The sequence below is a fragment of the Lolium rigidum genome, chromosome 4 (assembly GCF_022539505.1).
Source record: "Lolium rigidum isolate FL_2022 chromosome 4, APGP_CSIRO_Lrig_0.1, whole genome shotgun sequence".
NCBI classification, from domain to species: Eukaryota; Viridiplantae; Streptophyta; class Magnoliopsida; order Poales; family Poaceae; genus Lolium; species Lolium rigidum.
This window is the reverse complement of record NC_061511.1, coordinates 232,869,825-232,892,943: the sequence shown is the minus strand read 5'-3', so window position 1 is coordinate 232,892,943 and position 23,119 is coordinate 232,869,825. Positions and strand designations below refer to the sequence as shown.

Sequence of the window (23,119 nt, the reverse complement as noted above, 5' to 3'; positions counted from 1 at the left end):
TCTGAAATTTTTCTTTGTGACACCATTAAGTGTAAAGTTTCAGGCAAGTGTAGTATGTGATTGTGCTCCAAAACCAGCTTAGTCACTTTGAGTTTCTCCTTCTTCCGGTCCATATTAACAGTCATGTGGAGTTGGCAACCAGTTCTAGTTTTAGCTCGAGGGGCCTTTGTTAAATGATCTCTTTTATCTTGTGATCGGTGTCCCTCATTTGCACAAACAAATTTACATGATGTAGCTTGTCCATCGGATGGCCTTTTGATTGTATATCTTTTTCTAACCTCAAAGCCTTGCTGCCCACTGTAACTCAACCAAAATGCCCAAGCTTCATCCGAATTTCTAAACTCCATGCTAACATGAGGTACAAAGCTAGGTAGTACAACTCTGCAATGCAAATATGAAGAAAATATTGGAACCAATAGCAGTACTTAAATATCTCATGCGAAAGAGTGGGATACATAAATTACCGATCGGAATTACGACCATGGTGCGATGTGTTAATATCATTTGCAATCTCAGTTTCTTCTTCCATGGATTGGCGAACAGAGCTTGTCAAACCTAGGAAGAAAACCACACTTAATATACTACTTATGACAACGAGTAGTATATTGACAGAATCTTGTTTGAGGTTAAAATGCAACTCTGCTGATCCAAATCGTGCATGTGAAGGTACCATTGGAAATGTATGGCCATGTGCTGTAACTTTTTATTTTTGGCCAAATTCGAAATTGAACACTGATTAAGAGCAGTTTCAAATTTGAGCAGTGATGAGAATAATATAGAAAGAATCTTGTTTGGGGCTAAACTGTAACTCCACTTATCTAAATCGTGCAAATAAGGTGCCATTGGAAAGGTTTGACCATGTACTGCGACTTTTATTTTGGGCCCAAGTCGAAATTAACTACCGATTAAGAGCAGTTCTGAGTTTGATATGAAAAAGAAAAACAGATAAGCTAGTTACAGAGAGAAACGGATAAAGACAGAGATTGGCGAGAAGATCATTGAAAAGCAGAGCATTGTCAAGCCGATCATCTACCTGTGATTGACGAGCAAAGCAGCCAATTGCCGACCAGATCATTCGCCTGTCACGATCTCGTTCTTGATCTCCTTCTCGCGCGGTTTTTTTCCTCTTATTCTCGCGCCCTTTTTCTGTTTTGTCGCGCCCTTTTCTTAGAAGCCGCGCGAGTGAGTCCTTGAACTGGGTTCGGGGATGGTACCAGCAGATGCAACGAGCGGTACAGGTTGATCTCGTCCCTCTGCAGTTTTTCGTCCTAAGTCCTAGAGAGGGTGTCGCGAGGAACGAGTGGAGGAGAATGAACCCAGAAAAGCAGTTACCAATCGCTGCGTCGCCTTGTTCGCGTCGTCATCTCCATCAAACGGCCACCGAGCCTCCCAAGGAACTAACGCATTTTCCTTCCGCCATTCCAGCCCGCGCGAGAGCGACGCGTACGAGGTAACGCTCGACCCATCCCCCCGCAACCGGCCAAACCAAGAAGAAGACGACCAACGCCTCTCTCCTCCGGGCCCAGGCCGAAACCTACCTCGGATCGCCATCGATCCTCCCTGTCCCGCGATCCGGTAAATAGCTGATTAACCTCAACTCCTCCTCTCTTCCGGATCGGAGGCTGGTAAAAGTGTACTATCAGGTTAATTTTGGTGCGTCGTCCGACGAATTCCGTCAGATTTTGATTCAGCTGGTTTGTTTGATTGTGCAGATGAGTGTTTCGGGATCGGAGAGCGAGGCCTCGCGGCGGTCGTCCAAGAAGCCCAAATGTACGTCCCGCATTCGTCCCCCTTTTCCTTATTCCCTTCTGATGTTAATTTGTTTGGCATTTTGAGTCTATTCTGAAATCTCATACAGTACATCAATCAATCAGTAATAATGTAATTTCTTGAGAAACTCTGGCGCGTGCGTGCTCGTTTCCGCGGTTAAATTGATTTCCCAATTATTATTTCTGGCAGATTCCAAATTCACGCAGCAGGAGCTTCCAGCATGCAAGCCACTGCTAACTCCCGGAATTGTATGACGGTTTAACACCATATATACGTTGTTCCTCTCGGTTCCAAATGTAAAATGATGGCCTGCAGCTTCTCAGCCTGAAACTAACATGGCACCATCAACAATCATATAGGTCATCGGCGCCTTCTCGCTCATCGGCATCGTCTTCGTCCCGATAGGTCTCGCTTCTCTGTCAGCGTCACAGGAGGTAGCTCGATATATGCAGAAATACCGACCCAAAATTCCTGATCATGGGCAGACTATTGTAAATGCATTTTCATATGCCATTTTTCTGTGTTTCCTGATTTGCCATTGTCGGCAATGTAGATCGTTGAACTGGTGGACAGATATGACGAGGAGTGCGTTCCTGCCAGTGACAAGATAGGGTTCATTCAGGACACCAAGGTCAACAAGGCGTGTACCAGAAAGATAACGGTCAGTTCTTGTGTTTGCCTGACTAGCTACAGATAGTGGCTCTGTCTATTTCCTGGTTACCATCCTGTCACATAGCTTGCCTCTTTATTCGTTTTGAAGAAACGACGCATTAAATATTCGGCAAATAGTAATCTGTCTTCCCTCAATGTTTACATCATGTGGACTTTAACTATTCCTTTTGACAGTAAGATAGTACAGGAGTAATACACATAACACGTAGTGTCACATAAGTTTATGAGAGAAATATAATTGCATTACTGTCATAGAGTGAATTAATGTATTTTCTCATATACTAGCGGTCAATCTTTTTCAAAAAGATAAATAGAAACTGCATGTGCCCTACTATTACACATACTTGCAAAACAGAGGTACTACTGCACTACTGATGATAACTTGATAAACTTTTTTTTTTTTAAACATAAGGCCAAAGGCCCAGCTTTAAATTAATAAAGCGGTAGGAGTCGATACAACACACGCCACATAATGGAGACCTCCAAATACAAGTGCTGCCATACAAGTACCCAAGTCTGAAACACATATGATAACTTGATAAACTGCGTGTTTCAGGTGCCGAAGCCTATGAAAGGCCCCATACATATCTACTACCAGCTTGAGAACTTCTATCAGAACCATCGACGGTACACCCAACACTTCGATCTTCCATAAAGCATGCCAATAAACCACTGCTTTAGTAATTTCCATCCCAGATTAGACCACGTACAGTTGTGTATATTTGTGTCCAATAATCTGTAGTAACCAATACTGTCAGCTACGTGAAGAGCCGAAGTGACCAGCAGCTGCGTTCCAAGGATTACAAGGACCCTAAGGCCGTCATCAAGAGCTGCGACCCTGAAGCCACCACCGGTGATGGATCCCTAATTGTGCCGTGTGGCCTTATCGCGTGGAGTCTGTTCAATGACACCTACGCGTTCTCCGTTAACAAGAAGGAGGTTCAGGTGAACAAGAAGAACATCGCGTGGGCCAGCGACAAGAACAGCAAGTTTGGAAGTGATGTTTTCCCCATCAATTTCCAGAAAGGCGGGCTCATCGGTGGCGGCAACCTAAATGATAAGTTACCTGTTAGTGCAGAAACAACCTCTGAATTCCTGATGCAGCATTTCCTTCTGAAATATTCTTGTAAGGAATGCAAAGTTTTGATAGTTTTCTTCTGAACTTGCCATTTATTTGTTTTTTTCAGCTGAGTGAGCAAGAAGATCTCATTGTGTGGATGAGGACCGCGGCGCTACCAACATTCAGGAAGCTCTACGGCAGGATCGAGTCCGATATCATGGCTAGCGACGAGATCACGGTGGTGATACAGAACAATTACAACACGTACAGCTTTGGGGGCACCAAGGCGCTGGTCCTCTCCACTGCCTCGTGGATCGGTGGCAAGAACAACTTCATCGGGATCGCGTACGTTGCTGTTGGTGGCATCTGCCTCTTCCTAGCCATGGGCTTCGTGGTCCTCTACGTCATCAAGCCAAGGTATGTAGATATGGTGTCAAGAATGACAAGTGTCTTTGCATGGTTAAACACGTCAAGATCCTTGTAAATGTTGAAGCATGTGATGTGGTTTTTGAGTTACTGCTTGGATCGATTTCAGGACCCTTGGAGACCCCTCTTACCTGTCGTGGAACAAGGAGGACGCTGGTTACTCACATTGAATGACTGGAATTTGTGTCCATTTTGTAGAGGCAGGGACTGGCCTGCAGTTCTCTGTATTTTTTTCTTCTGTTTTCTAGACATGTCCTCCTGTTGTGCCCTTAGAGCATGTCTAACAGGCCCCGTATTTTTTCGCCCCTTAAAACGCGAGTAGAGGGCCCTGTATTCGTTTTTCATCGGCCAAAAACGCGTCCAATCTAGCAGAACCTGTAAACTCACCCTGTAAAATGGAATATTCCCAAAATATGCCGAATCGAAAAAAAAACTCACCTCATCTTCTTCCTCTAGCCAACTCCTAGTCTGCCACCGTGCTCCCCCGCCCCGGCCATGGCCGCCCTGCCCCCGGCCGCCCTCTCCTCGCCCCGCTCCGGCCCCGGCCGCGCCGCCCCGGCCGCCCTCGCCCGCCCCGCTCCGGCCACGGCCGCCCTCGCCCGCCTCGCCCCGGCTCCGCTCCGGCCATGGCCGCCCTCGCCCCGCCCGCCCCGCCCCGCTCCGGCCATGGCCGCCCCGCCCCGGCCGCCCTCGCCCGCCCCGCCCGGCCCCGGCCGCCCTCGCCTCGCCCGTTCCCGACCGCGCCGCCCTCGCCCGCCCGGCCATGGCGCGCCGCCCCGGCCGCCCTCGCCCCGCCTCGCTCCGGCCGGACCCGCCCCGCTCCCGGCCGTGCTCGCGCCGGCCCCGGCGATGCTCGCCCGGCCCGCCCGGCTGCAGTTCGCCGGAATTTAGCCGGACTCCGGCGAGGCAAATCGCGAAACGGTTAGATTTTCTGAAATTTCAGCCCGCCACGAGTGGGGGGTTGGCCCTGTATTTGCTCTCCCACCCCGTACAAGTAAGGGGCGAAGACCCGCCCCGTAATCGAAAACAGCAAAAATCGAACCGGGGGCCGTTTTTACGGGTTCTGCTAGACGGCCGGGTAGAGCTCAAACCCGTATTCTGGCAGTTATTATACGGGTTTGCCCCTTTTACGGGGTCGCATTAGACCTGCTCTTAGCACATAATATATGTTTGATGTTGTCTCCTTTCTCATCTTTGCTGAGCTAGGAAAGCATGGTGATATGACGTAGGTACTTGTTGGAGAAGCATATATAATGCATAATATTTGTTACGGCTTCTAGTGAATGTTATTCTCTCTGTCTTGTAATATAAGCTGCTATTTCATATTTTTGCTATAGCTAGCAAAGTGCACGTGCGTTGCTACCAATCTATCTCTCAAGTATCGCCTTCAGCTATGTCTTCAATACAAAGTATTATGTTATTGTGCATATGCAAAGAATATTAATCAGGCGTCCATCTCTCACTCCCTCATCACTCCTAAGCAATTTTTAATTAACATCATCTACAAAAATTCAATTAACATCCGTTTGTTTCGATGTGCGTGGGAAAAAGTATTTACCTCCACTGCTAATACTGAGTAGTTTCTAAACAGTTACCCACTTACTAATTCTTTGTGCTCATCGTGATAAAACGTTGCTAAGAAATAGATCTCACTAAGTTCTACTTCCAGGCATGTATTTCAAGGCAGAAGAAAAAAATTGAGAAACATGAAGTGCGTGTACGCTTGCCCCATCCCAGAGCGCTCCACGCCTCCACGCATGCTGCGTCGCTTGATTTGTTCTGCGAGCTCCCTAGCGGCATGCCTGGCCTATCCACGATAGGCTGGTGGCGTTGGGCAGAAAAAATTGGGATAATGTACTTCTGCTTGTTTGTACTATGTACTGCAAGTCTGCATTTGTACTGCATGCGAGCGAACAGAAAAAAAATGCCCCGGCCGAACCTTTTCCTTTCTCTGGCCACGCCCTCCACAACCTATTCTCTCTCCCTGCCAAAACATGTCTCCCATCCAACTCTTCCTGGCGGCGGCTACGGCGGGCTCCTCTATGGCGGCGGGGAACGGCGGGATCCGGTGTGGCGGCGGGGAATGGCGGGATCCGGTGTGGCAGTGGGGAACAGCGAACGTCGTTGGCTTCGCCCGCGAAGTTTTCGTCGAGGAGCGTCGCCAGCCGAGTCGGCCCTCCATGGCACCATCGCCGTTGCACGCCGGTGCCGAGACCCGAGAGGTCTCCACTGGTAGAGCGGGCGACCGCCGCTGGCGCAGATCTCATCGGCAGCGCCGAGGAGCCCGCTTATGTACAACTAGCAGGGGCATCGTCCTCTTCTCCCCCAAATTCCTGCCGCCACCGGTATGGACGAACGCCACGCGGCACTCGGGATACTCAGCCGCCACGCGTCTCTCGGGATATTCGGCCGCCGCTCCGACTCTGTGGACGAGGAGGAGAGCATGGCCTCGTGGGGGCGGACCTAGGATTGCGGCAACGGCAACTTCTCCGACCATGCATCCCGAGGATGGGGTATGCTCCAGCGACTCGAGTCTGTTCCGGAGGGCGACGAACCTGTGCGACAGCGGTGTCGATGACGAGGTATTATCGCATTTGAGCCGGAGGGGCGGTGGGCTGGTGCGTGGGCACTAGAAGGAGAACCTCCGGGTCGAGGTGCGGGTCGTGGCCCACGTTTGCCAGGACTCCGGTGCTCAAGATCCTCCCATGGACTACAACTCGCATGTAATGATGCTTCTCTACCTTGCCGCTGGATATTTTGCATTGATCTGTTGGTTAGTATTTCAAAGTTCATACATTCTTAATTAATAATTATACGTTTGTGTAGATGCTCAATTTTTCTAGCCAAAGTAAGAATCAACTTTACCTGTTATGTTTATCTAGGAGCAACATGTTGACCAAAGTGTGCTCCCCCTCCTGTGCCATGCTAACGCAACCGCAACTTTATTGTTGGCTGGGCACCTGTTGCTCGGATAGTCTGATGACAATATCACCATTCTTGGGTAAGCAAAATGCTATCCTCTTCCCAGTAAAATTTAGTTTTTCAATTCTAAGGTTTTTTTACTGCTGTAATGCTTTTACAATGATGACCACTGAAGTACCACGATTTGGAATCGTTGCCAGGAATGGTGCTGGCAAGGCCGATATGGAGGCCCAAGCAGGGGGTGGGGGCAGCTCCGATTCTGAGAGGCCCAAGCAGGGGGTGGGGGCAGCTCCGATTCTCAGCGCATGGTTGTAGAAGGGCTCTAGATCAGCTGGACCTCGTGCGGTAGCGGCAGCTGGACATTAGAGACTTTTTTGCTAATATTTACTATCCTCTTAGTTAACAGGTTGATTGCTCACTGTGGAGAAGGAATATTTATTCAATAGCATTTTCAAGGTATTTTCCTTTTGGTCACCTCTCTCTCAACTTCAGATGATCCATTCTCGGTTTTTGTAGGAGTGATAGTTTGGAATATCTGTTGAACGCCGTCCTTTCAGCAGGTATACTGAACTGAGGTTCATACATGGCATGTTCAGGTATCATGCTTAAGTTAGTTTTACTGAAGATTCGTGATCATAAGGATTTTGGCTTCCTTCAGTTATTTTTACTTCTGAATTTGGAGTGACCTATGACTTGGAAACAATTTAAGAGCTGAAGTCTTTTGTATTTATAACTACATAAAGTATTGCCAAGAGCAAGCCTAATAATTATACTGGGTTAGTGGACAACATAAACTTAAATTCTAGGCCCATATAATCTCTTTTCCATTATGAATTTATCACAATTTCTATTTCTAGAAGGCCTTGAGCATGAAGAAAGAAGTTAGGAGGTTAACGGTACATTTGCTTGATCAAAGGTCTGATCCATGTGGGCTCCTAACATATATATATTTATGTATAGCCTTGGGTAAGCAGATATCATGGTTGTTCCATATGTTAGTAAGTACAGAGTAGCAATTTTCGTAACTACATGAGTGGCTCTGAAATAACAAGCATTCTATTCAAGGATTTTGCTCTTAAATTCTAGGCACATATAATCTATTTTCCATTATGAGTGACATAAATTAATATTTGCATGGATCTAAATTTATTGCAGTTGGTTAGATCATTTAACGTGTAGTAGTATAGTCATTTTCATCTTCAGAATATGCATGGATTCAAGCATAAATGTATTACTACTATGGTAACATTTTATATATTTACTCTAAATGGTATAGCCTGTGCACTTCCAGCATTTCTCTATGTATTTGTGAAAACAGTGTTAATTGATTGTTAGTGAATGTTTTCTGGATCTTAAGTATTGAACTGTGATACTTCTGTGTTTATGCACAAGTCAAAGATAAAGTTTTCATTGACATGAGAAACTTTTCTAGTTTCAGGATACATCAATTTCAGCAGCAGAGGACTATGATTATCTTCTAACCAGATGAGTAAATTAGATGAGCCAAAATTTAGGAGATTGAATATTCTGGCTAGCAGCCTTTATCTTTGCAATTTAGATATGTAATGAGCTGCAAAGTGCGAACTTAGTAAATAAACTGAAGATTCACGACATCTCAGTCCTACCTGGGTGAGGAGTTTGGCCAGAGTGAAAAAGGGGTGTAAGCTTCTGTCAGTTCCAGGCATATTTAGCATAGTGCTTGTCATGACTTTGCTTTCTAGCTGTGTGAAACAAGCAATACGTTCCTGATTGATTTGTTGAAATGATACTATGTGATAAACTGTTGGTAGGATAAAGGTTGCAATCTTGCACTGATGAGTCTTCCAGTTTGTATATGTAGAGGGTTGACCGTTGTTGTAAGCTATGCTGTGTTTTCTTTTTTTCTTAATGGTCTGGGTCAGACAAGAGATGCATGCAGTTTACTTTCAAGTTTTAGCTGACTCACTCCCACGGTAAAAAGAAATAGAAATGGTACCCAGCCGGAAGCAACAGATCATGTAGAGGATTAGGCCGCACCAGACCGGTAAGGAGGCGCCCCATGGGGCGCCCCAACCACTAGTTTAAAATAAATTAGCATACTATGAGCTAGATTTCTACATTTTTCTCCCTTTTTTGCCTTAAGATGTTGATTTTCTTATTTGTTTTGATAGAATATGTGGGCAACATCTTTTTTTGCAGGTTAAAATGTGTTAGATGCGGCAGTGATCAAGCATGATTGCTTGGTAAATGCATTACAACAACTATGATTTCTTTACCTACGATAACAATTTGTGGCATTCACCTTAGCGCCCGCTTCCATGTTCAGCAATTTCGGCTTGAGTTGGGCGATGTAAACCATGATCAAAGGATTGCACGCTATGCTGAAAAATCTATTGTTTTAAAGAGGGTAAAGATGAGAGATTGTGGGACACTTCTCCCGTAGGAATTCTGGCCGCCTCGTCTACAATTTGGCTTGATTTTTAGCTAGATTGAAGATGAATAGGAAGGAGAAGGGGGCAGCAAAGGTACATGTTTTTCTTTAAAAAAAATCGGTAGAACAATAGTGTCTTATTTGATGAAGTTGTCGATTATGAATTGCAGATTTGGTATGGTTTTTTATGTCACTTTAGAGTGACAACAACTCTAAATCGAACACACATGAGAGTGTCAAAACAGAGATCGAAAATTTTATGGGCGCAAACAAGTGGAAGAAGATATTAAATATTCAATATCTATATGTTGTCGACTCCACTGCCCGCCACACACTATCAACTCTAATACTATCTATTTTGTTGTCGCTGATCAAATATTTCATGCGGCCAACTTAAGAAGATTATTTAATTAGGACAATTTAATTTTGCCTCTAATCAAGATTTTTTGGTTGCATGGTGTGGGATTAGTTTTTAGTTGGGCATCTAATCCCCTTATTTTTGGATATGTGGTGTTTCTTATGGAACTTATCATTCTTTTGTTGTGATCATGTGTGATATCTGTTGAGCGAAATATCATCATCACCAAATTTTATTTAATAGTAAGATAACATCATATTTTCAAAAGGATGAGAACGCTTATTTTTTCTAGCAAATACCCTCAAAGAGTAGCAATCTAAATGCATATATAATAGATCTAGATATTTTCATGCTTCTTTGAAATGTATATTAAATTTTTAACTAGTATAACACGCTGTCCAAGAGTAAACTCTAATACCCGCTGAGAAAGCATATACCTCTTTTTTACAAATTGCTCTGCATATAAATATTGGTCAAATTAATATTTATAAAGTTTGACCAAATATACAAAAAAGGTACCGACACCTAATTTATCAAATGCATGTGCTCACCCCGAATGCGTTAAGCTCCATAGCATGGCGCCTTGGCTGAAAGCAATGCTCCATAACAAGGCACCCTGGTTAAAGGTGGCTCCCTGCTTGACGAGGGCACAGTATGGAGCAGGATGGTCCGGTCTCGTGCAAAAGAGTTAGTTTCAAAATAGGGTTATCTTGTGCTGAATTTTTTTAAAAAGCATGGTATCTCTTCTTTCACATTTGTGCGCGAGGTCGCCTCCTGCGCCATTGTGCCATCAACAAGTGTTGTAAGCGATATATAGATTTTCCCAAGATGACCCCCTACCCCCCATAGTAGCCGAAAACGCGATACAGTGGGCCATCCCCTGATCCCGGATCGTTGAACCGGATTGAAGATCGGGGATGATGTGGGGGACGAAGCAATTCGATCTAGGAACACGACCCCCGAAACCAAGGAATGATGTGTAATCACGATAGTTTTGTATGGCGGCAGGCCGGCAGTAGCATAAGGAAATCATCTCGAGGAAGTATGGCTGGTGTATTGTCTCCTGAGCTTCGATAGACCGTCAACACCCATACATACCCAACTAGAAGTCCGGAACCAACAGCTATAGCCTAGTACGAGTAATATCAGCCCAGTTTAATTTGTATCCATCTCAATCGCGCGCTTGTCCCTGAGTCATCCTTCCCAAACTGTCGGGGTCTCGTCCAATCCACAAACTGAACATATGACAGATGTATGCCCATCTTGTTTCCTAGTTTTTACAACTACCGACTCTCGAATCTTGTTCTCATCCCTCGACCCGATCATTCCAGAAACATGGCTACTATGATCCTTCCTCTCGACAATTTTCCTAGCACCAACTTATATAGTGTTTGGAGTTCAAAGTAGGTAGAAAACTAACGATTTAACATGAAAGTGAGAGACATAGAGAAATTAATGAGTACTATAAAAACATTTTTATTCATATAAGATACCATAAATATTCAATTTAAAAAATTAATTATATTAAACAAAAATCGAGAGAAAAATAAATCACATTTTCATTTTATCAGCTCCAAATCGCCTGTAACACCACCGCATCGTCCAAATCGCCGCCCTCCTGCACATCCTCTGAACTATCCGACTATTCACAGTCAGCAGCAGGCCCCAGAAAATCGGCAGGGGCGCAGCGCCTGAGTAGGGCGGCCCGGCGATCGCGATGTAGGCCGGCGCAGGCGAGGAAGATGACAGCGGCCTGCGCTGCCGGTCGGGTCAGGTCCGACGACCGCCTGCTCGAGGGCGGCGCTGTCGGTGCTCTCTCTCGGGCACGCGGCGGGGGGCAGGGAGCAGGGCACGTCGGCAGCGGCCGAGATAGCGCAGCGGGATGACGAAATCGCCAAAGCGCGGGAGGGAGGAGTCGAGGCAGCGGTTGCTGGATGCGGCGCCTCCCATCGACCAGAAATTTGCCGTGCGAGGTACTGATTTTAAGGCCTGTGCTATCACTTCAGTTTGCTGGATCGGTTGGAGCATGTTTTTTTATGCGTTTTATGCTATTTTTGCAGATGCAGTGCCGTATAGAGCATCGGTTGTAGATACTTTTACACAGCAAATTCGTGGTAGTAACAGCTAACTTGATCATTCCAATATTGTCCTGAATATGTCAAGAGTCACTAAAATCATTCCAGTAAGTAATTTTGTGCAACACACAAGTATGGTTTGAGCAAATACACAAACTATATATATGGATGATATTATCATGGAAATGACCAGTTAATATCTAGCCGGCGACATCGACTGACTCACATACATTGTCACAGAAGTTTCCACTACATCCATCACAATCTGCGTCTCTCGGATGATGGCCATTGGCCGGTGAGGGGGTATTTAGGCAATCTAAGCTATCCATATTACGAATATCAATTTGCAGCCACACAAGTCATTTTCTTTGTTATACCAGTCTACTCCACTTGGTTGCAAACTACATCAAAGTGGAAGTTCCATGACGCAGCCTCCATTTCTTCTCCACTCTCCAATTGTCAAGACGTCGACTACAAATAAATACTCCAGATCCAGAAGGAAGAAGCAGTAGCCGCCACGACTTCAGAAGGCCGTGCTGCTGGAAAACCAGCCAAGGCATGGAAACGACTCCTCTCCTATCGGCACACAAGATGGGTGAATTCAACCTGACGAACAGGTCAGATAACTATTTATCGTTTCTATCTCCTGTTCCAATATAACATCCTAAATCAAATTCCCATTTTTCCCAATTCGATGCTTATGTTCCTCTAGAGTCATTAGTCTTCAGTACATGATATTTGATCATGTTTTACAATCTCATGCACGTGTTTTTCACTTTTTTGCGTGTTGCGGTTGCGTATCACAGGGTTGTTCTAGCGCCACTGGGCCGGTGCAGGTCGTACGGGAGTCTTCCCCAGCCGCACAACGTTCTGTATTACGAGCAGAGGGCGGCGCAGGGCATCCTCCTCATTGCGGAGGCTAACGCCGTGTCCGAGACCTCGCGGGGTTACCCACACATGCCTGGCCTGTGGAGCCAGGAGCAGGTTGAGGCATGGAAGCCAGTGGTTGACGCCGTGCACGCGAAAGGGGCCATCTTCTTCTGCCAGATATGGCACCATGGCCGTGTTTCCCCACCTGGTGCGTGCCTGGTTCTCACTTTTAGTTTTGCTAACATTTCATAGTTTCACTTCACTGATTGTTGAAAGTGTTGCGACTTTCATTTAATCGATCCATTCACAATTATGCTGCAGAGTTCCAACCTAATGGGCAAGCCCCGATCTCAAGCACGGATAAGCAAGTCACAGCTCAAGTTATCCATGATGGCAGTATCATGGAGTTTGCGGTGCCTCGAAGTCTGAAAACAGTTGAAATACCTGACATTGTGAACGAATTCCGCATTGCTGCCAAAAACGCCATAAAAGCCGGTAACAAGATCCTCGATGTTGTGATCTCATACACTGTAACAACACTGCACTTATGTTGCAAACATGTCCTAAAATACTCGCAATCTATTTTTTTGAAAGGATTTGATGGTGTGGAGATCCATGCAGCCAACGGGTATCTGATCGATCAGTTCATGAAGGATGGCGTCAACGACCGCACCGACGAGTATGGTGGCAGCCTGGAGAACCGCTGTCTCTTCGCCGCGGAGGTCATTGTGGCCGTGGCTGCTGAGATAGGTGCACATCGCCTCGGCGTGCGGCTCTCCCCATTTGCCGACTACATGGACTGTGTAGACTCTGACCCAGAGGCGCTCGCGCTGCACATGATACGCATCATGAATGGGCTCGGCGTCCTGTACTGCCACGTGGTCGAGCCTCGGATGTGCGTCAACGAAAATGATGGCAAACTGATGATCCCGCACCGCCTGCTACCGTTCGGAAAGGCGTTCAAGGGCACTTTCATGGTGAATGGAGGGTATGACAGAGAAGAAGGGGACAAGGCCATCGCCGACGACTACGCTGACCTGGTCGCGTATGGGCGGCTCTTCTTGGCAAACCCTGACCTGCCTGAGAGGTTCAGGAAGAACGCGTCTTTGAACAAGTATGACAGGAGCACCTTTTACACCCCTGATCCTGTTGTTGGCTACACAGATTACCCTTTTCTTGATGCTGATGTTAAGGAAATACTCGAGTGAAAAATATGTTTCCATCACTCATATTTGTGGCTGTTTTATTGGAGGAACCTGTCCTCACCATCCGGAAGATTTGAGTGATACCATCTTCCCTTCACTCAGTTCTTGTGTTTGTCAATGTATAGTTCTATGCGTAAGGTTTGTAGCACATGAGGTAGACATGCATCATATCATCTGTATGCGGGCTGGTCAAATGGAGTATAGTTTGTAGTCCCAAAGATCAAGGCGGGCTTGGAGTTCATGATCTAGAGGTCAAGAATTCAGCTCTGCTGGGTAATTGGCTATTTAAGCTCCTTACCGAGGATGGGATTTGGCAAACTATTCTTCGGAGAAAGTATATAGGCTCAAAGACGTTGTCCCAAGTGGTTTGGAAACCCGGGGATTCACACTTCTGGGCTGGTCTAATGGCGACAAAAAATGTCTTTCTACGCCATGGAACTTTCTCAATTAAGAATGGAGCACAGATACGGTTCGGGAAGATGCTTGGTTAGACAATGCACCCCTAAGTGAACAAGTATCCTGCGTTGTATAGTATCGTCCATCGCAAAGGAGATACCATTGCTACAGTAATGGCTACCTCTCCTCCGAATGTGACGTTCGGACGAGTTTTGCTAGGACAAAGGCTATTGGCGTGGAATACCTTAATCCAAAGGCTGGGGGATATCAATCTATCACCTGAACCGGATGAATTTAGGTGGTATTTACACGTAGATGGTTCTTTTTCGGTCAAATCTTTATACAACGTCATACTTCATTCGATGTACCGGTGGATAATAATAAGAAAATTTGGAAGATGAAGATACCATTAAAAATAAAAATATTCGGATGGTATCTTCGTCGAGGGGTCGTCCTCACCAAAGATAATCTTGTCAAGCGTAATTGGCAAGGAAGTAAGCGATGTGTTTTTTGTCATCATGATGAAACTATTAAACACCTCTTCTTCCAGTGCCAGTTTGCGAGATCTATTTGGTCTGTCATCCAAGTAGCGTCTACCTTGTTCCCTCCGACTAGTGTGGCCAATGTCTTTGGCAATTGGCTTCACGGTATAGATTCAAGGTTTAAGTTGCTTCTTAGGGTGGGTGCGCTTGCAGTGATCTGGGCGTTATGGCTGAGTAGAAATGATAAGATTTTTAATGATAAAAATTGTTCTTTGTTGCAGGTCATCTACAGATGTACAGGTATTCTCCGTTTGTGGTTACCTCTTCAGCGCTTGGAGAACCGAGACCTATTTACGGAGGTCTGTACACGGTTGGAGGCTACAGCGAGGATACTTTTTCCCTACATGGGTGGCAGCATAGTCTACGGATTGAAGCCCCACCCGCATCTTAGGCGTCATATGTTTCGTCGTTTCGATATGTATTTCGCCTATGTTCTCCTTTAGTTTGACATTTTTGTGATACTAAGACTATTAAAACGGCTGTGTGCACCCTAGTCGTGCAGAGGCTGGATGTAATTGCTTATCAAAAGTAATAAAGCATCCTTTATCGAAAAAAATCATCTGTATGCAGTGTTGGCAGAAATCACGTCTCAGTTTTTCTAATCCATTTCGCGTGTATTTTGCATGTTTGGAAATTGTAAAACTGTAAATGTTGTAAAAAATATTAAATTCCAATTCTCAACCATATGCTACAATAGATAATCCAGTTCTGTTTAGCTTGAAAATGAACTGTACATTACATGTGCTCTAACATACGAGGTACTACTAGTCCTATGTGTACCGGTTTCAGTTAAAACTACGAAGCAGTGGCCGGCATGCTTTACAGCGCTCCTCTTATGCTATTAAAGTAATGTCGACGACAAGCTCATCTCAGTGTAGAGATATAATAGATCTACGATGCCACATCGGTTCAGCGTCCTTGGCACATTCGTCGGACCGTCCCTAAAGATTTTATTCTTTTGTCTAACATAACTTTCATTTAGTCTATGTTGGCTACCCAGATGCCTTCATATATTATGCTCTGGTTATAGAGTTCGACTCCAACACATAATCTACCCACATGGTTCAGGTCCAACACAAGTCCAACACGTAGCCCATATATGTATTCGACACAACTTCAACAATCTTCACCTTGACGAATATATCACCAATATGTAAATTGTCAGCTTCATGCAAACACCAGTATATGTTGAACTTGATTTTCCTTCTTGCTCACTTGCATGAATCGGCATCTAAATCCTCATTGGACTCGGTTGCCAAGGCTGATCCCTTCGCCGCTTCCTCCTCTTCAGCTCCACCTAGAATGATGCTCACATGCACTTTGCAGAGGTTATTTCTAGTCCTCCCGCCCTTCAGCATACGCTTATTGTCCTTCTTGACTCACATGATCAACTTGTCGTTGTCAACACGATAGACATAGTCGTTGCCGTGGAGTTCTCCAAGTGAGATAAGGACATAAGGTTTCTCCGAGCCCTTGACAGGACATACCTGTTCACCAGTTTATCACCATCTTGGGTCTTGATCTTGATATCCCACATGCTCATAGTGCCTTGATGCGCACCATCGATTTGACAGCCAGCTCCAAAATTACCAAATTTGTAGGTAGCAAACCACTTGATAGACAACTCCAAAATTACTAGGCTTGTAGGTAGCAAATCACCCCTTGTTAGACGTCACATGATAAGAGCTCCTTGGATTCAACACCCACACATCATCGAAAAATTCACTTACTAAAGACAAAACTTCACTATCGAAATCAGCTGCAGAACTAACATCAATATTTGTAGCTTTGTTGTACATTGGAAAAATATTTCTGATATAACCCAACTCCTTACAGTGAAACATTGTGGTTTTCCCTTCTTCTTCTTACGAGATTTCATAACATGATTACTCATAACCATGAGCCCATGGCCACCACTAGCACCAACAGAAACACCATCCTCAGAAATTCTCTTCTCTTGCTAGAAGAGATGCTTGTATTGTTGTACGTCAGAGTAACAACCAATCCTTTGTAGGACGTACGCAACAAAGTAAGCATGAGAAAAACCCTGTCCTCGTCCCACCTCGACCTCAATACGTGATAAGTCTGATGAGACCACACGGTTGATGGGATTAATGTGTTCAGTAAGGTACGCTCTTCTTGCATCTTTAGGACATCAAACTCCTGCATCAAATACACTTATTGGATGAAGTCTTGTTTAGAAACTTCGCCTCCAATGTCTTCTAGATCTCGCTCGTTGACTCCACGCCCATCACATGGTACATGTCCTGATTAGTTAAGTTGAGCTGTGTGGTACTAGCAACTTAGATTTGCATCTCAACCCAATCTTTATGGTCCATCTTGGTAGGCTTCACAACACTAACATTGAGTCTCCTCAGGAGTCCCTTCTGCCCAGCAAATCCTTGATCCTCACATACCATAGGGGAATGTTGCAAGTACCATCGAACTTTGTCACATTAATCCTGGTGGAAGACATCCTCCGACTACTCTCCCACGAACAACTGTCGATTGAATCGCTTAGGTTAGAGCGACCGGACCGACCTCGGCTTCTCCTTCCGTTTAGCAAAGCCTCCTCGTACGCCCTATCTTTCTTTTGAAAATTTTGTGCTCGAGTTTTGGGGGTAGGCAACTCATGAGCTCTTTCCGTTGCACCCCCGCGACCCTCCTTTTATTGACAATAAAATAGTTTGGATCTATCCTCACCTTTAATCCGTCCCCACGTGACTTTCCTAAGCTCCAAGTCGCGCGTCACGTGATATCCTGGCCCAGGGCTTAATAGAATTGATAGGATACCCATACAAACAAGTTGCAACTTATTTTCTAGAAGCTAATCTTCAAAAAAACTCCGATGTTAAGTGTAATTGGCCTGGAGCAATTTGAGGATGGGTGACTGACCAGGAAGTCACCCATCCCCAAATGATTCTTTGGAGATCACAACCATGACGACATCAGAACCCCGATGCACATTTAACATCAGAGTTTTTTGAAGATTAGCTTTCCAGGATCTCTAGACTTTGCCCAACATGCCAAGCACACTTGTTGCACGTGCATAATAGACCACCACCTTGACGATATCAGGACTGAGGGGCTCCTCGCAAAATTGCACCTAATCTTTTCTCGTTGAGACAGCCGGTCTAACCGCTCGAACCTGTTGCATCACATCAGTCGTTACGATCTCCCCCAACTTGCGCGCCAAGCAAATCAACCAAAGGTCTTCGATAATATTTTCGCTAGCGGGCCGCTATCAATGTCGTCCTTTGTTGATGGAGTTCCGCCATCAACGCGTACCGTAAGGAACCCGACTCGCTCCGTCCTCCGCTCCAGAGGCCGACACCCACCAAAACCACCACCACCTCGCGTTCCTTTGGATCATCCGCACCATAAAGCCAATCTGTAAGCTCGCTCCAATCCTACTTGTTAGCATAATACTAGAAAAGATAATTGCAGAAAGTAGGCGGGAGACAATATTTGGTAACGCACTTCAGCGGTAAAACGCTTACATCTGTAGGGCATGCTTTACGGGTGCTCCTCCCCAAGTGCTATCAAAGTACCATCGACGACAAGTCCGCCTCGGTGCACAGACACATCAGTTCTATAACGTCACGAAGTCCGCCTCGGTGCACAGACACATCAGTTCTATAACGTCACGAAGTCCGCCTCGGTGCTCCTGCCATAGGCGCTAGGTCGTCCCCGAAGATTTCTTCCTTTTATCTAATCTAGCTTTTGTCAAGTCTACTTTTGGCTACTCTAGGTGCCTTTATATATTATACTAGCTGAATGCCTATGCATTACAACTTATATTAACTAAATGTCGTGTTGTCCCCGAAGATTTATCCTTTTATCTAATCTAGCTTTTGTCTAGTCTATTTTAGTTATTTTAGATGCCTTTATACATATCCGCAGAGTCCAAATTCAACATGTAGCCTATACAGGTATTAGACACAAATTCAACACTCAAAGACATAAGAGAATCCCTAATAAGGCTAGAAAAATAAAGCATACCTCCTCGAAAAAACATATTACAGACTAAGTAAACACTTCTGTTCTAATTAATGGTTCACTTAAAGTGATACTAGACCATATAATTCGCTAATATAGTGTTCTGTTTTCTTAACAGAGCTGATACATTCTTAGTGCAAGCTTACGGGGCTGTGGCTGCTGCACCTACACCCGTTCTACCGGCGGGCGCCCCGTTCGACAGCAGTCTCGAGTCAGGTGCTGTGCCTAAACAGTATCATCACTCTCCGTCTCATCGTCAAGCACAAAAACTCGAGAGTCCAGATCCAGAAGAAAGAAGCAGCAGCCTGCGATGAGTTCAGAGGGCCGTGCTGCTGTAAATTCGGCCGAGGCCGGTACGGAGACGAAGACGACCCCTCTCCTGACGCCGTACAAGATGGGCGAATTCAACCTGGCGCACAGGTCAGTGAACTGCAGTAGTATATCGTTTCCACCTCCCGTCGTCGTCCCAATATTTCCGCCATGGCTGCTCGTGGAGCTCGGAGACGCAGCCATGTCCCCCAGGTCCACCGTGCCGCCGGGGCACTGTATCACCCGCGCCGCCGGAGGACGACGAAGCTCGCGGCAGGGCCCCCGTGTGCTGAGGGAGGGATGTTTGGAGGGAGGAGGGGTTGGCCGGCGGCGCTGGAGGGAGGCGGGCAAGCCGGGGCTGGCCGGCGAGATGCTGCCGCTGGTTTGGCAGCGTGTCGCCACATCTCGGTGATGTGGAGGTCCTCAGTTAACAGCTCGGATCGGCGCGGTGGAGGCACGGGTGGAGGTTCGTGAGCTGTATCCGGGTGAAATCCCTGCCTCCGGTGGTAGTCGAAGCCAGCGACGTTGAAGCCATTGGGCGTTGTTCCTTCCTGGAGGCGACGTTGAGGTGAAGCTCTCGTCCCTTCTTGAGGTCTTTTGGGGGAAACGACATTTTTAATGTCGTTTTCCCTCTTGAGATTTTCTTCTTTGGAGTTGTGCTTCCATCGGAGTGACAAGCGGAAGACGGTGGTGAGCGTCGATGAGTTTTGTCATCGGCTAGGTTGGGGCACGGCCTCGGGGTCGGTGTGGAGTATCGAGTAGCGGCTCTTTCCTTGGGTGTCAGGTTTGATCGCTCGGGCGGTAGATCCATCGACCTGTTCAGTGGTCCTTGGGGTCGGCGTGTGTGCCTTGTTGAGGTTGTAGCCGAATTGGCGGCTCCGGAGTCCTCTGATGTTTGTGCGTCTGCTCTTGTTGCTTGGGCGGCAGAGTTGTTGGCTCGTCTAGTACACCGCCTTGGACCGGTGTGGGTGTCGGAGCGGTGGCTCTGATGTGGTCGTCTTTGGTCGCTTGGGCGGCAGAACCGACAACATGTTTGGTGTCTGGTCTCGGGGGTGCATATGTATCGGTTTTCACTTCGTTTTCCGTAATTAACCACGCGACTTTCTTCTTAATCAAGGAAACAGGCAAACCTGACTTCTTTTCGTTTTCATTGAACTGGCGCATTGCGTGTTGCGGACGCGAAATGGCAGGGTTGTTCTAGCGCCGCTGACCAGGTTCAGGTCGTACGGGAACCTTGCCCAGCCACACAACGTGCTATACTACGCGCAGAGGTCGGCGCCGGGCGCGCTCCTTATCGGGGAGGCCACCGCCGTGTCCGACACCGCGCGAGGCTACACGAACGTGCCCGGCCTGTGGAGCCAGGAGCAGGTTGAGTCATGGAAACCGGTGGTCGACGCCGTGCACACCAAGGGAGCCGTCTTCTTCTGCCAGATATGGCATACAGCCCCTGCCTCGCCCACAGGTGCACTCACTTGTCCTAATTTCACGAATTGGTGAAACTGTCAAGTCTTTGACTTAATCGATCCGCTCACAATCATGCTACAGATTCCCAGCCTAATGGGCAAGCTTCGGTCTCCAGCACCGACAAACAAGTCAGCCATGAACACATTGTCAGGGAATTCGCGACCCCTCAGAGGTTTGAAACAGAGGAGATACCCCACATCATCAACGACTTCCGGATCGCAGCCAGAAATGCCATCAGAGCCGGTAACTAAGCCGTCAGTGTTGCCATCTCACACACTGCACTACCAATGTATTGGCTCGATCTTGCAAACATGTGCTAAACTGCTAGTATTGCTCTTGAAGGATTCGACGGCGTGGAGATCCACGCGGGCAATGGGTACCTCATCGACCAGAAGGACGGCACCAACGACCGGACTGACATGTACGGTGGCAGCCTGGAGAACCACTGCAGCTTCGCCGCCAAGGTGATCGCAGCTGTGGGCGCCGAGGTCGGTGTGGACCGCCTCGGCGTACGGCTCTCCCCGTTCTCTGATTACGTGGACTGCGTCGACTCCGACCCAGAGGCGCTCGCGCTGCGCGTGATAGACTTCATGAACGGGCTCGGCGTCCTGTACTGCCACGTGGTCGAGCCTCGGATGTACGTCAACAAAAATGATGGCAAACTGATGATCCCACACGGCCTGCTACCATTCAGAACGGCGTTTAAGGGCACTTTCATGGTGAGTGGAGGGTATGACAGAGGAGAAGGGGACAAGGCCATCGCTGACGGATACGCCGACCTGGTCTCTTATGGGCGCCTCTTCTTGGCAAACCCTGACCTGCCCGAGAGGTTCAGAAAGGACACGTCTTTGAACAAGTATGACAGGAGCACCTTTTACACCTCTGATCCTGTTGTTGGCTACACAGATTACCCTTTTCTTGATGCTGATATTAAGGAAATAGTCGAGTGAAAAATATTTTCGCATCACTCAAATTTGGGGCCGTTTGATTGGAAGGACTTGTCCTCACTCCTCACCATCTGGAAGATTTGAGTGATACAATCTTCCGTTCACTCAGTTCTCGTGTTTGTCGGTCTATACTTAAGGTCTGTAGCACAGGAGGTAGACATGAATTACAAATATATGTCACGGTTTCAGTTTTTTAACATCCAGTTCGTGTGTATTTTGCACATTTGAAAATTGTACTACTGTTGATCATACTATTGGTCAAATTTTTAATAAGTAAATAAAAACTGCATGTCTACTACTGTTGCACACACTTGCAAAATGGAGGTGCTACAGCACTACTGAATATAACATGCAAATGGGATAACATATTAACATGGCATCTTTCTGCTGCTGAAGCCCACGAAAGGCCCCATACTTATGTACTACCAGCTGGAGAACTTCTGTCCGAACCTTCGACGGTACACCCCAATACTTCGATCTTCCATGGAACATGCGAATTAACTACTGCTTTAGTAATTTCCATCCCAGAATAGTAGACTGCATACGGCTGTGTATATCGTGTCCAATAACCTGTAGTATCTAATACTGTCAGGTACGTCAAGAGCCGAAGCGACCAGCAGGTGCGTTCCTAGGACTACAAAGACCCTAAGAGCATCTCTAACAGAGCCCGTAAAAAGTGGAACCGAAAAACACGAGTTCGGTGCATCGAACTCGTGTTTACGGGCCGGAAAATGGAGGCGTAGAACAGAGCCCGTAACGAAAACCGAACAACAGAATATTCTGTTTTTCAGTTTGGGTTTACGGGCTCTGTTCTGCGCCCGGGGCTTCCGAACCCGTAAAAACAAGGTTTATGAAATTGATTTACATATGATCGATCAAAGCTGAACGTTTAAAACACAAACAAATCATGCATAGTTCATAGTGCAGACATCAAATGACACAACCAAATAACACAGTTCATAGTTCACCATCAGATCTAACCGCCGGCATCAAACATAGGCAGTACCGCCATCAGCACCATCGGCAGTACCTCCTGGAGTCACATCGGCACCAACTCCTGGAGGCACATCGGCAGCAGCAGTTGCCGATTGACGAGCAGCTCTTCGCCTCGCCGTGATCTCCGCCGATACCTCCTTCCACCACTCCAGCTGAACCTCATTCATTTCCTTCGTGTTCATCATCAAGATTGCCCTCTCTTCGGCCAATAGTAGCTTCGTTGCTTTGGCCTTCTTCACATCGATCCTCATCTCCTCCAACTTGGCTTTGTTCTTTGCTTCCTCTCGGCTGGCTTCAAGCTTTGCAAGGCTCACCTCCTTCTTCGTCTCGATGATGACACGCTTGGTCTCCAAAGTCTTGGTCGCTATCACCTCCTTCGACTTCATCATTTGATCAAACTTGTCCCTCAACAATGCAGCCTCCCCCTCGAGCCTCATCCTTTCCTTCGCTTTCTTGTTCCCCTCCGGCTTGTCGGCGTTCCTGCCATCCTTCTCGTCCTCGGTGTCGTCGAGCGCAACCATCGCAGCCTTATTCGGAGCGACCTCTTCATCCCTCAACTTCCACTTGGGAAGGTGTTGGAGCACATCAAAACAATGACGCATGGTGAAGCTCTTGCCCTTGCTGCCGGCCATGTCTCTGTACCTAGCATCGGCAATGCGATCCTACATATGTAAAAGGAACCAACAAATCGTCAATAT

The 23,119-nt window shown here is 46.7% G+C and overlaps 3 protein-coding genes and 1 long non-coding RNA gene across 4 annotated transcripts; all 4 read left to right on the top strand.

Annotated features, from left to right (window-relative positions):
- Window positions 1-1,449: 1,449 nt before the first annotated feature.
- Window positions 1,450-4,327, top strand: LOC124649807 (ALA-interacting subunit 1-like). Its single transcript, XM_047189375.1, has 9 exons — window positions 1,450-1,575; window positions 1,713-1,770; window positions 1,960-2,018; window positions 2,130-2,204; window positions 2,324-2,431; window positions 2,999-3,069; window positions 3,201-3,510; window positions 3,630-3,919; window positions 4,038-4,327. Exons 2-9 carry the CDS (start codon window positions 1,713-1,715, stop codon window positions 4,096-4,098), a joined length of 1,032 nt encoding a protein of 343 aa, XP_047045331.1. The 5' UTR covers window positions 1,450-1,575; the 3' UTR covers window positions 4,099-4,327.
- Window positions 4,328-6,121: 1,794 nt separating this feature from the next.
- LOC124649806 lies at window positions 6,122-7,114 on the top strand. The gene is made up of 3 exons (XR_006986799.1): window positions 6,122-6,701; window positions 6,811-6,929; window positions 7,051-7,114. It is a non-coding gene; the product is annotated as an uncharacterized LOC124649806 (long non-coding RNA).
- A 4,576-nt stretch (window positions 7,115-11,690) lies between these two features.
- LOC124707266 (12-oxophytodienoate reductase 1-like) lies at window positions 11,691-13,869 on the top strand. Its single transcript, XM_047238931.1, has 5 exons — window positions 11,691-11,988; window positions 12,074-12,310; window positions 12,500-12,771; window positions 12,885-13,058; window positions 13,158-13,869. The coding sequence occupies exons 2-5, from the start codon at window positions 12,252-12,254 to the stop codon at window positions 13,769-13,771; spliced, it is 1,119 nt and encodes a 372-aa protein (XP_047094887.1). The 5' UTR covers window positions 11,691-11,988; window positions 12,074-12,251; the 3' UTR covers window positions 13,772-13,869.
- A 5,031-nt stretch (window positions 13,870-18,900) lies between these two features.
- On the top strand, window positions 18,901-21,436 carry LOC124649805 (putative 12-oxophytodienoate reductase 11). The gene is made up of 4 exons (XM_047189374.1): window positions 18,901-19,125; window positions 20,205-20,476; window positions 20,560-20,721; window positions 20,821-21,436. Exons 1-4 carry the CDS (start codon window positions 19,016-19,018, stop codon window positions 21,426-21,428), a joined length of 1,152 nt encoding a protein of 383 aa, XP_047045330.1. The 5' UTR covers window positions 18,901-19,015; the 3' UTR covers window positions 21,429-21,436.
- Window positions 21,437-23,119: the final 1,683 nt, after the last annotated feature.

Bases quoted from the DNA above. Each gene is read 5' to 3' on its own strand.
- LOC124649805 (XM_047189374.1), top strand. From the start codon at position 19,016: ATGAGTTCAGAGGGCCGTGCTGCTGTAAATTCGGCCGAGGCCGGTACG. The intron at 19,126-20,204 runs GTCAGTGAACTG...GCGAAATGGCAG, and splicing joins GAATTCAACCTGGCGCACAG to GGTTGTTCTAGCGCCGCTGA. The intron at 20,722-20,820 runs GTAACTAAGCCG...TTGCTCTTGAAG, and splicing joins CAGAAATGCCATCAGAGCCG to GATTCGACGGCGTGGAGATC.
- LOC124649807 (XM_047189375.1), top strand. From the start codon at position 1,713: ATGAGTGTTTCGGGATCGGAGAGCGAGGCCTCGCGGCGGTCGTCCAAG. The intron at 2,205-2,323 runs GTAGCTCGATAT...TCGGCAATGTAG, and splicing joins CTCTGTCAGCGTCACAGGAG to ATCGTTGAACTGGTGGACAG. The intron at 2,432-2,998 runs GTCAGTTCTTGT...TGCGTGTTTCAG, and splicing joins CGTGTACCAGAAAGATAACG to GTGCCGAAGCCTATGAAAGG.
- LOC124707266 (XM_047238931.1), top strand. From the start codon at position 12,252: ATGGAAACGACTCCTCTCCTATCGGCACACAAGATGGGTGAATTCAAC. The intron at 12,311-12,499 runs GTCAGATAACTA...TGCGTATCACAG, and splicing joins GAATTCAACCTGACGAACAG to GGTTGTTCTAGCGCCACTGG. The intron at 12,772-12,884 runs GTGCGTGCCTGG...ATTATGCTGCAG, and splicing joins TGGCCGTGTTTCCCCACCTG to AGTTCCAACCTAATGGGCAA.